Source organism: Triturus cristatus, chromosome 12 (assembly GCF_964204655.1).
Source record: "Triturus cristatus chromosome 12, aTriCri1.1, whole genome shotgun sequence".
Taxonomy (NCBI): domain Eukaryota; kingdom Metazoa; phylum Chordata; class Amphibia; order Caudata; family Salamandridae; genus Triturus; species Triturus cristatus.
Window position 1 is genome coordinate 611,059,406 of NC_140595.1, and position 17,501 is coordinate 611,076,906.

A 17,501-nucleotide genomic window follows, 5' to 3' on the forward strand; every position below is an offset into this window, starting at 1 on the left:
TTATTGCTCTTGGACTAAGTGAAGCATGGGACAATAGATCATCTCCACCAAAGGCAACTCTAAAGTCTCTATACTGGAATTGGGTTATGTCCCGAACATATGCTGATCAGTCCCTGGGAAAATTAACGGAGGACTTCCTGAAGTTCAAGGACTTACCCATTCGGGAACTGTATCTGGACATTATTGAAAAACCGTTCGATAGAGCACTCTATTTTCAGTTTAGAGTTGGGACTCTCCCACTAAGAGCATTTACAGCACGGTGGAAAATCCCGGCACAGACAACTGCCTTTTGCCCTTTTTGTACAACTTGCACCGAGACCCTAGCGCATTTCTTGTTCCAATGCCCGGAATATGTAAAACCCAGGAAAAAGTGGCTCAAAGCATTGTGTCGGCTTTTAGGCACTAGGTCACACATTGAGGCCCTGCGTATCCTAACGTCAGATTCACGCCCACTTTATGTCTGTGGTATATCTAAATTTTTATCATGGGCCTGGTATTTACGTATCAAAAGGCTTAAAATTAATGTTTAATTCCTTTTTATTGTTAAATTGCTAATTGCTTTTAACTTGTACAGAATGTATTTATTTCTTTGTTGAAAATTGATGAAATCTAGTGATTCTTGTAAATGTTTTTAAAAAATGGAAAATCTATTTATATTCAGCTTTTATGATATGTTTTTATCGAAATAAAGCCTTTATGAATCACTTACTCTTCTAGCTAAAACGAGTGTTATTTCCTTTGTTGAAATAAGCACCCTTCCATTACACAGAATCAATCCCCGACTGGTGTTCCAAAGTGAGAACCCTGAAGGACTCTTGTAAGACGGAAGAGATTGTGAAGCGGTGGTTCTGCATAGTAAATTAATCTTACAGCTATTTGTCCACTGTGTCGAAGTGCTAATTGAAGCTATGGTTGATCCAAAAGTCATTGCACCTCTAAAAGGAACTCTGATTATACCAGTTGTGGAGAGAAAAAGGAAGACTGTGGAAGAAGGAGCTTGACCAATCATTGATGGAACACAGGAGGCCTAAGCAGTTGTCGTTTTTGATGCAAATAACAAGGGTGGTCAACGTCCCATGGGAGTGGGCTTGTCGCTGAATACTTGAATAAGGAGTCTATGTTTCTTATTGTGTTGGTGAAGACAGTGAAAAGGAAGAATTTCCTCATGAACTTAAGAAACATCGTCCTATGACCATGCGTATACCTACTGTGTTGAGCACTGCGTTTTGGAAAACCACCCAATTTACAATAAGCTTTAAATCTGCCTAATTTTAAAAGGACTCCACCACTTGAGACGATTTAGGTATCCTAATTTGTGGTGGAAAATAAGAAAATGTCATGAGAGAGAAGTCCAATACTGTGTCCTTGCACTCCTGACAGCAAGCCAGAGCAGTGAAGCCAGGTGTGTCATCGTACTGCAGGTCCCAAGGTTTTACCTACAGTATCTGTATCCACGTGGTCGCATGCTTAGCAATTTAGCTGTTGGTGTTTTTGCCATCTGTCAGTCAATCTCCTGGAACATTCCTAATGTAAGCCAGCAACTTTGTGCCTGATACAGATTTTCCATTTGTGTCCATATCTTCAATTTTCGACACATCAGCACTAACCTGGTGTAGGTACAAGAATGCTTTTAGATAGCACTATTTCGTTACTGAAATCTATATATTCTGCCTGCACTAAACATGAGTGTATGCACACAACTTCTCATCAGCAGGTGCTTGGAAATTATTGTTTACCTATTTTGGCCAGCAGTGTTGGAAAAAACAGACCTCTGCCACTGGTTTATTACCACACTAAGCACATAAGCACACCAGGCTCTAACAGAATAGATAAACCCCTTCTGGACAGGGCCAGTCGTACAGAGCCCAAAACTACCTTTAGTTTGAAAACGTGTCAATTAAATACCTATCAAACTGACGTCCTCAAACACAAGAAAATGGATGGTGCTTATCTTCATGAAGTCCTCATTGCCAAGCTCATTCACTCAACCAACCGAGGAATCTGTAGCAGTGTTCACTACCAACTGGGGACTGGTGGTGCTGGAGGTCTTCAAGAGGCTACAGAAGGGCGATTAATCTAGAATGATGGAAGTGATCCTGTGGATCCTACCTGCAAAGGAAGGAGAAGCGGGACAGGCAATAGGCAGAGGAGATGTGCAAACAGCAAAAGTTTTAAAGAAAACCATCAGTAGGGTGTTGTGAAGGGGCCGATGGAGGGTGCTGAGGAAGAATCTGAAGGAATCTGTATACGAGCATGATGAAGTACATAGAGCATCATTGTTGGATACGTATAGCCCATGTCGGTGTGAGGTGATTAGGGAGCCCAGAAGAAACAAATGAGAGGAAATAGTTTTCATCCCTGGGTCCCCAATGTGTTTGCTTAGATGAGGCAAAGAAGGCATCTAGAGAGCAGAGTGCAAGTTCACAGTAGCCTTCTATGACAAACCCCAGTGTTAGACTGGATAGGCACCTCACGGGGAACCCTGGGATTGGCCATGTGACTGTCTCAGGCTGTGCATTTGTGTTAGGACTTCTTGCCTTCTGGCAATTGCCACCAGTGGTGTGGTTCATGAGAGACGCCCATCTTGTGTGTTCTATATTTCGTAATCTACAAGGAAGTTCTTATTGGAAATCACAAATCACCCGGTCCATGGAGATATGTAAAAAAGGTTTTCGTATCTTCTGAATCTAATCAAGGAATTCCCCAAATTATCTAGCAATAGGGCTTTCAAAGAGTTCCATCCAAGGGCACAATCAGGTCTTGTATGTCCGAGCTAAAAAGTCTAGGAGAACCACTTGGGGTGGATACGCCTCAAGCACTCCTGACACAATAAATTATTATTTGTGGCATGCACAAAGCACTAGCGCTTGCACATACTCCAACATGTGAAATTTAGGTCATAGTCCTGTCCAAATACAGGTAAATGGAGGAATCAGACTGTCAGGGCTTGGACACAGCAGTACTTAAACATGGCACTCATACAAACATGGGGCTAGCCATGCGCCATGGCATTGGCATAGTACATGTACAGGGATTTGAGACTGTACACCTCAAAGTGTACTGCCACTTAAACTTAGCCCATTTACAGCCGGATAGGATTGAAGGCCTCTTGGTGCACCACTGCCAACAGTAGGACCGCACACAGGGCTGTGACATTCGGGCACTTCCGTTCTGAGCCTTATGGGGTGCGTACCACCTCTGAATGCCCCTTGCTTCTGTAAGCCCATCCAATTAAATGAAATACTGATCACTTCTGAAAATACATCACTCTTTCCGTGTAGATCACAAAACAGTCAGATGTATGTGCATCTAGTAACTGCTTAACGTGATGTACAGGACAAATGTGGTTAGATGAATGAAATATGTGCCCGTTAATGAAGTAGCTGTGCCCCATTGGTATTGGGATGGTATACATACAAACCACACCCAGCAATCGTTGTCCATGCTACACTGGAATTGTTGTCCATGCTACACTGGATTGGCATTTGTACACACATTACCCATCTTTATTGGGTCCCTTTGCTAGTGGTCTACCATCCCAGGCATGAGAAACTAGCTGCAGTATGCCAAGACCTTAGGCAGCAAAGATTGCTTTATAATACAGCACAAAGCCAACTATGCACTACTGGCCATGGGGTGATACTAGAATGACATGCAGATGTGGCATTGGAAGTTCTTATGATATTGGCATGGCACGGATAGTGACTGAAGCTGTGCATTGAGAGTCCCTGCAATATGTCCAGTTCATATAAACAAACTGCAGTGATGAGTGGCATTCCTTTTTACGGTTACATGCCATGCAGGCACACAAAGCAGCTCAATCAGCAGCTATAAACAGGAGGTCTATTTATATTGGCATGGTAGGCACACTGACAGGAACTGCACATTGGGGTCCAATGATATGGGCATAGCATAGAGGCCCTAAATCTGAGTCTGCTTCTTACTGACATGGCATACATACACAACAACAGCCTTAAATTGTGATCTCTTTGATACTGTTTTGGTATACATACAGACTAACTTAAGAATCAGTGTCCATTTGATAGTGACCTCTTATCTGAAGCTTATCATGCAGCAGTTAAGCAGTTAAGGACTGTCTTTAAAGCCAATAATATTGCTACTGGCTCAAACCCAACAAAGGCAAGCCTCCAGGAGGCCCTTGCAGACTTTGATGACACCCCTCCCCCTCCCAGCTAATTGATATCCCTATGACATTGGCATGACATGCATGCTGATAGCAACTGCAGAAGGCATTTTATATTTGGCATAGCATGCACATAGAAAGCAGCTGCAGATTGAGGGGTGGGGGGGTGGGGTGTAATTTTACCCTTGTATACACACAGTCTATAAACTGTGATATCCAAATTCTACACAGAGATCACATTGAAAAGGGGATATCTCCTAGATAAATAGAACCAGCTGAGAAAACAGGAAACTAGATTATGTGCATGGAATACAAAAAGCATTGACAACCATGGAGGCATAGATATCTCCATAAACCCTGGCATGGGAAACCCATGTATGCAGGTTGGGATCGTTTCATGGCACCCAGTATTCAAGCAAAAGGAAGAGCCCTGGAATATTGGCATGGCTGAGGGAACCCTGGGGAAATAAGATATAACTTTGACAGTTGGAATCCAAACAAGAACTACAAAGCTGGGACATGTACTGCTACATAGAGCCCAACAACCAACAAGAACACAGGGACAATAACTTCATGGCACACAACACATGAAGGATTTTAGACTCTGAAATATGTATATTCAATTGGACCCAACGAGAGACTGGGATATCTGCTTACTGCATTACATGAAATTCAATTGGAAACTGTGATGCTGGTTGTGCTGTGGGGCTCGCAGAGCTCAGTCCAGAAAAGGGACTCTGAGATCTCTGTATTGCGCATGAAACTCAACCAAGAACTGAACCTCTGCCATACCTGTGTGTGGCATGTAAAACAGAACGATGCATAAGCATATTGAAATAGATGCACTGTACTTGCAATGCATCCAAATCAGGATAGCTCGATATACAGAAAGAGATCCCCACCCCCAAGCTGCGTTTAGCACTCAAATATATATGCGCACTTGTAGGCCTTGGCCTATATATCTGCTGCTTTAGGATATTAGCCTATCTTTGAGTAATGGAAGCTGAGACATAAGTGGGACCCTCTGTAAATAGTCAACATAGAATAATAGCCATATGTACTGTCGGAAACACCCATGACAAATTTCATTTGTGCTCTGTCCATACTGGGGCGCAACAGGCGAGCACTTTCACAACACCCTGCCCATGCCTTTAAAATACAGTGCCTGGACATGCTGTGCACCCAGGCAAGCTGTGTGCAGCCTATCATGCACAATGTCCCTGTAGAGCTCTGCCTGCTAATACATGGTGGTTGATCCATGGTCCCGGCCCATTGACCCAGCACACTTTCCTTCGAGGATGACAGCGTCACATGATATACAGATAAAAACAACAGGTTGCCAAGTTAGGACAAGTCTCAAAGCACCAATATGGCCCGAATACCTCTCCAACGCACCGATACGGTCTGTATACACATCTCTCCTTTATCTTGCTGATATTGTCCGTTTAACTGTACAATGAAATGATCCATACACTTTGCTACAAGATACCAATATGGCCCATATTCTTTTCGTAACATGGATACAGCGTGAGCATCTCTCTGCTTGAACATGCTAAAACGTTGCAGCAAATGTTCCTATTTCTCCGATACATTGTTGAAGTCAATAGGTGAGCTCGAGAATACAGACATCATCCTTAGATATGTCCTTTAATATGTGTTTCAGAGATTGGAGAAAGGAAGTATAATAATGTCCCCATATTCTTGCATTTGCAAAGGTCTTTTTTAGAATTCGGAGTGATGGTAGCCTTGCAAGCGTGTTTTGCAGAGGGCAAGTGACCAAAATCCACAGATCCTTGGCTCTGACTTGCAATCAAACAGCTTCAATCAATTTTTCGGAGAGAAAAGTGCTGATTAACTGCAGCAGAGACCTACTTCGGCCAAAAATCCAGGTGATAAGGCATTTGTGTGCTTCATCAGGGGACAGGCTTTTCAGTATAGCATTCAAGCAGCATGTGAAGTCAGGTGCTGAAGCATTGAACAATTTTGCACCTTCTTGCAGAATGTTGTACCTTCGTGCAAGAACAGCAATGTTGAGTTTTTAAAGCACTGTCCCCCGGAACTAGCTAATTTTGGAAATAGTGGAGGTTTCTGAAGATGCGATTAGCTGCAGTAAAGCATGGTCACTATGTGAAGCTCTGGAGGCGCTGAATATTAGAAGGCCAATGGCGATATCTCCTAAGGAGATGCTGTTCTTCCACTCCTTTGGTATGCTGGTTGAGGCAGCAGCTCACTTCCATGGTGCTGCTCTGCTGTGATGATACTGCGTCGGCTTGGCTTTGCGGCTCGGTGTGTTGTTCAAGATGTCCACACTCTTACGGCTTGAAGTGATGACATCAGCAACAAAGCTGGTGCAGTCTCTGCATACATCCTTAAGCATGCAGCCATGGGCATAGATGTGAGGGAACTCCTCCTCCACGCTCCGCCATGAAGTGCCCCTCAGGGACCTGGAAGATAAGGAGACATATTAGATCTGAATGCTTTTTGTGTCATTGTCAACTAAGAAAGGAGAAAAACAGTATATATTGAACAGATTTACATCAAACCAAACAATGGGGCTGTGTTAGACTAGACTCTATCTTCGGGCCAAGTTTAGTGTAATGCTGATTAGCCCTTTTTTCTGCAAAAGAGAGAAAACAATTCATGGGGCTCTCTGGGTGGCAAATGCACCTTTTGTTTCCCGGCCCCTTTTAACCTTAAAGGAAGCACAACGTTGTATAGGATCAATCTGTGATGCATAGCTACGTTTTTGGAAAATGTCATGCGGACTTGTCAAACAGAGTCTGAATTATGAGTGAGAAAAAGATGTGTGTGTATATATATATATTCACTGAAAAAAACATAGGTTTCACACACGTTATAGTTAGGAATTAGCATTTAAAAAACCTTGCAAATTCAGTGAAAAAAACATAGGTTTCACACATGCTATAGTTAGCTGGAGATTTTACTCATAAAAAACCAATGAAATTCCCCCGTTATAGTTAGTGCAGGCAACTATAACTCACGCGACCGCAATCCTCTGCTGATGCTAATACTGTATTTAGACACTTATTTGCCCATGTCTTCTTCCATTAAATTTTAGCTATACATATATTACAAATATTTTTTTTTCATAAAGACACATATGTCATCAGCAGAGGATTGCGGTCGCGTGAGTTATAGTTGCCTGCACTAACTATAACGGGGCACCGCGCGCCCACTTTACGCAGTTAGTGCCATGCACGCACGGTGGGCACGCGGTGCGCTACGCGCACCGCGTGCCCATGTTACGCTGGATGGGCAATGTACGCACGATGCGCTTCGCGCACCGTCCGCTCACGGAGGACATATTATGCACTTCGTTATGGATGGTAATCAATTAAAAGTTCTTTTGTATAATATGCAATGCACTAACGGTGCCCTACGGGCACCATTTGCACACGGGGATGGGAAAGTGTAGATAATGTTTTTTTTATAATTAATTTTTACCGTACGCGTACGGTAAGCGTAATCGGCGTTTTTCCGAAAAAAAAATAAATTACATTTTTTGCCTTGGGGGTTCTTATGGGACACCATAATCAAGGCTAGGTGGTTGGGAGTTGTCAAACCTGCCTCTTTATATGTTTTTACCCTTTGTTTTTCTTCCCCCCTTAGAGTGCGAGAGAGAAAATGGCGGCCGCCGCTTCCTGGTTTCGACCGATTCAAATGTTTACTAAGATCTAACAGCCAATCAGAATCGCGCTCGCGCACGTCACCGTACGCGTACGGTAAGCTTACCGTAAGCGCACGGTAAGCGCACCGTAAGCTGCCACAGATATATATATTGATTTAAATGCTATTTTCTCAGGAACTACTGAACAGATTTACACCAGACCTACAAAAGGCACTTCCTTGACCTGTAGACTACCTCTCTGCCAAATTTCAAGTAACTCTGTTCAGCCGTTCGGGCTGTAGCTGTGTCTAAAGGTCCTATGGAAAAATGCATGGGAAAAACGCGTTTTGGGACCCCCCTTTTTTCTCAGCCCCCGCTTGACGAATCCCCCCGAGACTTTCAGGGTAGGAGCGGAGCGTAGCGCCCCACCTATTTTGAAAATTTCGCGAGGATTCGTCGACCGGCGCCAAAGTTATTCCAAAAAGAATGTTGCGGTTTTCCTATGGAAACAGGGTCCTAACTATAACTACCTACTGGCGACCGCCAGTAGGTAATATATATATATTTATATTATCTCCAATCAAAACCTGCATTACAAACCAATATGACAAGTTGCATTATGCAAGTTAAAATCTTTGTATGATGGGAAGTTATTTGTATGGTCACCACCTGCACCGTGAAGCATTCAAAATGCATTCTATTTTTTGGTTTAGTTTGGCAATCGATGTGTTAAGCTTAATGTTACCCACAAGTGGTTAATTTCAAAGATTTGTAACGTAACCCAAGCATAATGTATGTTTCTTTGGCAATTATAGGGATTTGTTAGGATATACTTTCATGTGTCCCTTGAGTTTTTTAGTGTTAGTTTTGTCATGACCCTCCCTGTTGTATTGTTACTTTTCATCCCAAGTGAGAGGTTCCCGAACTTAGAGGGACATCCAATGTAGAGAAAAAACAGTTCTCTTTGTGATTTCTCCATTTTTAACACTCGCCAACAATAGCGTTGGAGAATGTTTGTTTCTGTGATGGTGTCAGCCAGGGTTTTTAGGGCTATTGAGACTTTATTTCTCTTTTTTTTTATTTTTAATTTTTTATTGAAATTGATAGGTGTCATACAAATTTAAAGTTCAATAAACAAGATGCAGGAGGAGCCTAGCGCGCACCCAAGATGGCCGCGTAGGTGCGAGGCTCCCGAGGACCTCCGCGACCTCCTGCATAAATCCTGACCGAATCCTGTCCTAGACGAGGGGACTGTGTTTGTGAACCAGAGTTGAGGTGACGCCCGTTTTCCGTTTTCAATTCGGACCTCGGACACCGGCGGGAGCACCGATTAAGGTTTGCGGCCTTCTCCACGCCGGCCCCCCGTACTGGAGTTGTGGGGCGATCCGGCGACAAAGTGAATAACAGCGGCGGGCAAGGCTGGGCGACTCGCGCACCCCGCACTTTCACTTTCGCTTTTGCGCCCTCCTTGCTGCCAGGCGAGGTAGGGTCGCGAAGCGGTGTGCGGTGGTGTGGCCTCGTTGGGGTGCCCTGCCGGCCCGCCGGCTGCGGTCCGTCCTGCGGAGCGGTGGTCGCCCCCCCCCGGAGCCCTTGAACGGGATTGTCTACCCCCTTTTTGAGGAGATTGGCTCGATTTGGGACCGCGACCATGGCCACAAAACAAGATGGCGACCGGGCTAAAGTGAAGTCGACCCGTCGTGGCGCGGCCCATCAATCCAACAATATGGACCGCTACACCCTCCAGAAGGGATCTCCAGAGGCGCTGCGTAGATCCCCTACGGGCCCGACTGACGCTCCTGCTCTGCCCACGGACCTGACCCTCCGAGACGTTATGGGCGCCATCGCCAAGATGAAGGCCTCGGTGGACCAGCGCTTTGACACTCTGGCGCAGAAGATCGACTCGGTCCTCGTGGACGTGGGCCTCGTGAGAGCCGATCTCTCAAAAACAAATGACCGGGTCGATTCTTTGGCCCACTCTACCTCGGGCCTCACGTCTGACGTGGCGGCCCTCAAACAGGAGGTGCGCAGGCTCGGCCAGGCGAGCGCCCTGATGCATCGTCGACTGGAGGATTCCGAGGGTCGGGCCCGGAGGAATAACGTCCGCATTATCGGGGTGCCGGAGGGACGCGAGGCAGAGGCAGCGGATCTGTTTGTGGAGGACTTGGTCCTCACCCATCTCCAGCCTCGGGGGCTGAGTAAATTCTTTGCAGTGGAACGTGCCCACAGGGTCCCCGGGGGTAGGCCTAAGACCGGAGCCCCTCCGAGGCCTCTCATCGCCCGGATTTTCAACTTTCGGGACAGGGACGCTATCCTGCAGACCTCCAGGCTACAAGGGCCGGTCAGACTTGACAATATGGATATCAATTTCTATCCTGACTTTACTCCGGCGGTCCAAAAGCAGCGACTGAGTTTTCTCGGTGTCAAACGTCGCCTACGGGACCTGAATCTCAAATATGCGATGCTTTTTCCGGCTAAGCTGAGGGTGGAGGTGGATGGCCGCACGCACTTTTTTGATCGTCCCGAGGCGGCCGGGGACTGGCTGGACACTCTGCCCGGAGATCGGGGCCGGGGGGGTGGGGGGGGAGCGGTTGGTGTGGAGGGCCCGCCGGATCAGGACTGAGGGACTAATGGTAGGCCTTGCTCTGGACTGTGTTATTGTCACCATTGACTGTTAGGGTAAGTTCCCCTCCTGCGGAGGTCGTGTGGGGTCTCTTGGGGGATCTCCCTCCTCCTCTGGGGGACTAGTTAGTTTTCTTTCCATGGGGCGACAGGCACACTGCACTTTGGGGGGGCTGTTCGGGCTCATGCAGGGGTGCAGGGTGGGGGGAGTTCTGTTGGGATGGGTGGGTTGGGGTGGGGTGTGGTTCGTTTCTACCGCAAGGCAAACCCTTTATTGTATTGGTTTTTTTGAGATGCTCTCGGGGGGACAAATGATGGCTTCTGTATGTGATGGGGGGTAGGGACCTGACGTTGTTGTCCTGGAACGTCAACGGACTGGGTGATAGGATTAAGCGGGGTGTGGTCCTGCAATATCTGAAACGGATTTCGCCTGATGTGGTCTTTTTGCAGGAGACGCACCTCATTGGTAACTCCTATTGTGCCATGAACCGACGTGGTTATCGTTTGGTGGCCCACTCGGGCTTCACATCAGGCTCACGAGGGGTGGGCATTATGGTCAAGACCTCGCTCCCGCTAGAAATAGACGAGGTGCGCCATGATGAGAGGGGACGCTACACTGTCTTGGTGGGGAGAATGGAGGGCAAGGTAGTCGTCTTTGTCTCAGTGTACGTCCCACCGGGGTTACAGTCCACCACCTTTGCGGACCTGGGACGCCTCCTGCTTTACCTTCCGGGGGGGCTTCTGGTGGTTGGGGGGGACTTCAATGCGGTGGCTTCTGGGACTCTGGATCGCTATCCCCCTAGGGACCTCCCCCGGGCACAAGCGTGGCTGTCTGGCCTTTTGGACACGCTGGGATTGGTGGACTGTTGGCGTCTGAAGCATCCCACTCAGCTGCAGTACACCTTCCATTCGGGGGCCCATGGTAGCCTTTCGCGGCTTGATTATGTCCTTGTCCCTGCGGCCTATGCCGGGAGAGTGGGGGAGGTGCGCCATCTGGCGCGGGGTATCTCAGATCATTCCCCACTCCTGTTGCACTTTGATGTCTTCCCGAGGGGGGAGGGCAGGGTAGCTCCAATCAATGCCTGGTACTTGCGCGACCCCACTATTCGTGCTGACTTGATTAAATCCTTGCAACGGTATTTTGAGGAGAATGTGGGGTCTGTCCCGTCTGCCATTTCCCTGTGGGAGGCTTTCAAGACTGTGCTTAGAGGGGAGGCCCTCTCCTTTATTTCCCATGCCCGGAGGCGCGCACAGGAGGAGGTGACCCGGGTGGAGGCCGAAATCACTGAACTGGAGGGTGATCTGGGGAGTGGGGTGACTGACGCTGCGCTGCACGTTCTACACCTTAAGCAGGCGGCCTATAGGTCCCTCGTCACGGAGGCGGCCAGGGGCCTCAGCAGGGAGCAACAGGGGCGATTGTATGATGTGGGTGATAAGGCTGGTAAGTTGATTGCGTGGTTGGATAGGAAGGAGAGAGCTAATCGTGTGGTCCCGCTGATTGAAAGAATGGATGGTGTACGTGTCACTGAGCCGGAAGGCATTGTCTCTTGCTTCGCGGATTATTTCCGCGAGGTATATTCCCCGGTTTCTCCCTGCCCGGAGGAGGATTCCCATGCCCTGCTGCGTGACATCGCGCTGCCCTCCCTCTCACGGGAGGACAGGGAGTTGATGGATGCCGCCCCCACCTCGGACGAAATTGCCCTCGCCATCCGCTCGGTCGCTTCTGGCAAGGCCATGGGCCCGAACGGCATTCCCATCGAGTTGTATAAATTGCGACCGGACGTACTAGCACCCCACCTCCGCGCTATGTTCCTTGCGGCTCACTCGCGGGGCTCCCTCCCGCCGGACCAGCGTCTGGCTACCATCGTGGTTATCCACAAGGCGGGCAGACCGCGAGACCGGGTTACATCCTACCGGCCTATCTCGCTCTTGAACGCGGAGCCTAAAATCCTCGCCAAGGTGCTCGCTAACCGGCTGGTCGGCGTGGTGGGCGATTTGGTCCACCAAGACCAGTCCGGCTTCATTCCCCATCGCAATACGGCCCTTAATCTGCGGCGCTTGCACGGGGTGCTCGCGCGTGTTCCGTTCGTGCGGGAGCCGGCCATCTTGGCGTCCCTGGACGCCACCATGGCGTTCGACACGCTCGAGTGGCCCTACATCTGGGCGATGTTGGCGAAATTTGGATTTGGCCCGGGATTCATCAGTTGGGTCAAATTGTTGTACTCGGACCCATTGGCACAGGTGGTGGTGAATGGTCGAGTCTCGGCCCCATTCGTGCTGGGACGGGGCACGCGACAGGGTTGTCCCCTGTCGCCGCTCCTTTTTGCATTGGCCCTGGAACCCCTGGCGGAGTGGCTGCGGTGGCACCCTTCCATCCGAGGTCTCCGTTGGACCCCCGAGTATGAGGACCGCGTGTCCCTCTATGCTGACGATATCCTTTTGTACTTAGCCTCCCCGCGCAAATCACTGATTGTCCTGGTCGATGTTCTGCGCTCCTTTGGCCGTAATTCAGGCCTTGTCATTAACTGGGCTAAATCCTGTGTCTATGTGCTTTCCGGGGAGGCTCCTGTCCTCCCTCGGGGCTGTCCGATCCAGATTGCCTCGCAGGGATTTCGATACCTGGGGGTCTATATTACGCTGGACCCGGTGGCCCGCTACGAGCGAAACTTGCTTCCCCCCCTCCAGCGCTTGAAGGAGGACGTCGCGCGCTGGCGGCGCTTGCCGCTTTCGCCGCTCGGCCGGGCGGCATTGTTCAAGATGATGTCATTGCCGCGCTTTTTGTACGCTCTCCAGAACACTATGGACTTGGTCCCGGCGCGCTACTTCCGTGAGGTGGAAAGCTTACAGCGCCGTCTGTTTTGGGACGGGAGGCCGCGTATAGCCCTGGCAAAATTGACGCTCCCGTGGTACGACGGAGCGATCGCCCTCCCGGATATTAAGCGGTATTACTGGGCATCCCAGTTAGCTGCAATTAATCACGGCTTCTATGGGCCCGCCCTAAACCCGGCATTTGAAATGGACAAAATGCTCCTACCCGGTGGCGACTACAATCGAGCGCTCTACACTAGCGTGCCCGATTCCCGCTTGACGGGACCCACGCGTGTCATGGTGCGAGTATGGCACGCGGCTAATGCAGCTATGGGATGGAAGGACCGCTTGACCCGGGCGTCACCGTTGTATGCGCCGGAGAGGCTTGGCTCTTTGTGGACCTCGAAGGGCTTCGAGAGGTGGGACATGATAGGCATCAGTACAGTGGGAGATCTCTGGACGAGGGGAGGATTCAAGACATTCGAGACTCTGCAGGCGGAGTTTCAGCTGCAGGGCAGTGAATACTTTCGCTACCTGCAGGTCCGTCACGCACTGGGTTCCGTCTTCCCAGACGTGGCCTCCATCCCGGAGTCCTCCCCCCTGGAGGATAGAGTGCTAGATGGCCACGTTCCGGACAGCACGATCTCCCTCATTTATAAGAAATTGATAAATGACCGCTCGGGCTTACTGACTGGCCTCCGCGAGGCTTGGGTTGCCGATGGGCTGGAGTTGGACGACGAGGACTGGATTTCCGCGGTGGCCTCTCCGAAGGAGGTGGCCATCCCGGCTCGCCTTCGCTTCGTCCAGCTTAAGATACTCCACCGGGTGTATATGACGGGGCCAAGGCTTCAGCGTATGGGCTATGCCGAGGATGGATTGTGTAAGCGTGGGTGTGGTGCTTTGGCGACTTTTTTACACATTCTGTGGGAATGTCCGAAGGTGGAGCGATTCTGGCGTGGTGTGCATGAGGTCCTGCGAGCGGTTACACATGTCGCGCTGTTGCCTGAAGCGAGGAGATGCCTGCTGAATGTGTGGGAACCGACTGATTACTCGGTTCCGCAGACGCGATGGGTGACTCTGGGATATATGATAGCTAAACGTGACATTGCTCAGCTGTGGGGATCTCAGAGACCCCCGGCGGTGTCGGCTTGGAAAGAACATATGGATTGGTGCATGTTCCGAGAAAAGGTGGTATATGTGGCGCGGGGTAAGCCTGGGGCATGGGTGAAGATATGGGGCCCCTGGAACGCTTACCGCGGGGGTATTTGCGAGCCGCCGTTGTTGCCTCCCGCTTCCCCAGCTCCATCCCCATAGTTGACCCCCTCCCTCAGCCCTGGGCACATTGTTCTCCCAGTCCCGGATCAGTTTCCCTCCCCCTCTCTGGATTTCTTTGGACGGTTGGGGTTCCCCACTTGAGGAGCACGTGTCGTCATTTTCGATTGTGGGTTGCCTTGCGGGTGTGGTTTTATGTTGTTGTGTTGTATAAAACGAAACCGTATTGTGGGTTCAGAGTTATGTGGCCCACGTTGTGGATACCTCCTGTTTTATCGTCTATGCAAAGCCAAGTGCCTTATTGTATGTATGTCATTTGCTTTTGTCACTTTAGCGGCCGGCCGGAAGGTTGTAGGCCCATACTTGTATATATTTGAGATTGCAATAAAAGGTTTAAAAAAAAAAAATAAAAAAAAATAAATAAATAAACAAGATGCAGAATTACAGAAACCAAACATCTCTCATAAAACGGACCCAACTTCCATCTGATGTAACAAAGACAATTTACAGAATTCTATAAACAAAAAGACAACAGACATGACGATTAATTAAAAAAAAAAAATCCCCAAATTTTTTCAAATTTTCTCCCCCCTCCAATCCTCGCCGCATAGCTACGCTCACTTGTCTTTACTCTTCGCATTTTAAGTAGCCATTCGTGGAAAGATGGAATCTGATTAGTGCGCCAGTTCTGAAGTAGCAACGATCTGGCCACTGCCATGCAAATGTAAAGCAATTTAGCGAGTGATACGGAAAGATTAAGATACGGATCAAAGCCATAAAGCATCAGATTAACATTTATAGATATCTGGATATGATAATGAGAGCGTAAAAAACCAAAAATGTCTTCCCAGAACACTTTCACCATACTACAGTCAACTATTACGTGTGTCCAATTAGCTGGGGCGAAGTTTAGACAACGAAAACAAATTGGTATATAATTACTAAACATTTTGGCGATTGCCGCCGGGGTATAATACAAAAGCCATTTCCCAAAAAATAACATTCTGCGCCAGTTAGCTCCCCTTAATGTGGTAAAGTTAAATTTATTAATAGTCCGCCACGTCGTTAATGATAAAACATGTTTTTCTTGTTCCCAGCATTTTTTGACTGCTATGGAACCCAGATCGCCTTGTTTAGACTGGGCGAGATAACGTTTCCACTCTCTGGGTTTCCTTATTAAAGTATTGTTGAAAAAAAGATCGTTATTTAAAGAGGAAATCTGGGTAAACGAAGTGGGAGCATACTGCTGCAGAGATTGATAAATTTTATTATAAGACCCGGCTAACAAAAAATTTCCTGAAATTAATAAACGCATCTCGGGCGGGGTTATCCACCTAGAATATTGTAAAAAATCGCCCACTTTGCTAAAGCCGGCTTTGATACAATAGCTCATTAAATCGGAACTTGCCCCCTGCCCTCTTGATGAAAGTAAATTAGTCAACGAGGAGGAAGTATTAAAAAGAGAGAGAGAGAGTATCTACTAATCATGGCCGAACGCTTCCTAAAAAACCATGCTATTACTTTATACCTAACCAATTTAGGAGATTTAGGTACTTGAAGAGGGGAGGGTATTTGACTATCCGAAAAAATTAAATCAAAGAAAATACTAATATATACATTAGGGTTCGGAATTGGGACCTTAAATCGGGTCAGATACTGAGCAAAGTAGGCATTATAGTAATCTCTGATGTTTGGAAGTGCAAGGGCACCATTATCTAAATCATCATAGAGAGTAGTCATCGCAATGCGCGGCGTTTTATGTGCCCACAGAAAGCTCGAAAATATAGATTCTATTTTAGAAAAATATGAACCTGGAAGAAAACACGGAGTCATTGAAAACAAAAGATTAAACAATGGTAATATAGACATTTTAATCAGAGCAACTCTACCCAGAATTGATAATGGTAATTCGTTCCAGCGAGTTAGCATTGAACGAACCTTTTGAAGAAGGGGAACAAAATTCAAGCCGAAGAGATCTTTGACTGAAGATGAGAAGAACACCCCCAGATATCTCTTAGGTTTATTATCAATACAACCCCGTAAATCCGGATATAGTTCGGGAATATGATTGCCACAGATCAATATTTCTGTCTTTTTTTTATTGATCCGATAGCCCCCAAAAGTCTCAAATTGTTCAAAAATCTGAAATGCATGAGCTTGAGACTGCAAATCGGATTTGATAAGTAACATAATATCATCAGCGTAAAGTTTTATCTTCGACATTAATGGAATCGGGGGTGAGATCTCCGCACACTTCCGAATTGCTATTGCAAGGGGTTCGATAAAAAAAGCAAAAAGAATCGGTGATAAGGGGCAGCCCTGACGAGTTCCACGGTTGACTAAAACTGATCCAACCGAATGTGAATTAATAATAATATTAGCTTTAGCACCCGTGTAAAGATTACGAATAAAATTAATAACGTTTAATGGAATATGAAAGTGCTGCAAAATAATAAAAAGTGTCTCCCAAACCACCAAATCAAAAGCTTTTTCCGCATCAAATAACAAAATAAGTGCAGGGATCCTCCGTGTGTCAAAATAATCCAAAGCTTCTGACAGATAATGGGTGTTAGTCATGAGCTGTCTACCGGCAATAAAACCGTTTTGGTCTTTATGAATCAGATCCGAAGAGATTCGATTAAATCGAATAGCCAATAATTTAGTGACAATCTTATAATCCAAATTCAAAAGAGTAATGGGATGATATGAATTAGGATCGGTAGCATCTTTCCCCTTCTTCAAAAAGCTGACCACAGTGCCCTCGTGGAATGAATCTGGGATCGGAGTTCCTGCCAACATGGAGTTAAGCAATAATAAAAAAAAATTGGAAAAGGAAGGAAAAAAGACTTTGAAAAATTCTGCGGGTAACCCATCTGGGCCGGAGGCTTTCCCCGATGGAAGATCTTTAACCACCGCCTCTATCTCTTCCAAAGAAAATCCACCTGCCATGTTTAATTGTTCGGATTGGGAGAGAGAAGGAATCACAGCCTGCTTCAAAAAAGAATTTAATTTAGGCTGGTTAATTTTAAG

At 47.4% G+C, this 17,501-nt stretch overlaps 1 protein-coding gene across 2 annotated transcripts in view; it reads right to left on the reverse strand.

Moving 5' to 3' along the window:
- Nucleotides 1-519: 519 nt before the first annotated feature.
- SPIRE2 (spire type actin nucleation factor 2) overlaps nucleotides 520-17,501 on the reverse strand; it is a 256,806-nt gene continuing 239,824 nt past the window's right edge. The window contains exon 15 of one of the 2 annotated variants that reach the window (XM_085638754.1): nucleotides 520-6,588. In XM_085638754.1, coding sequence (XP_085494880.1) covers nucleotides 6,372-6,588 — 217 coding nt within the window. In that variant the 3' untranslated portion in view covers nucleotides 520-6,371. The remainder of the gene's footprint in view (nucleotides 6,589-17,501) is intronic. The other variant, XM_085638755.1, reaches the window with a different exon arrangement.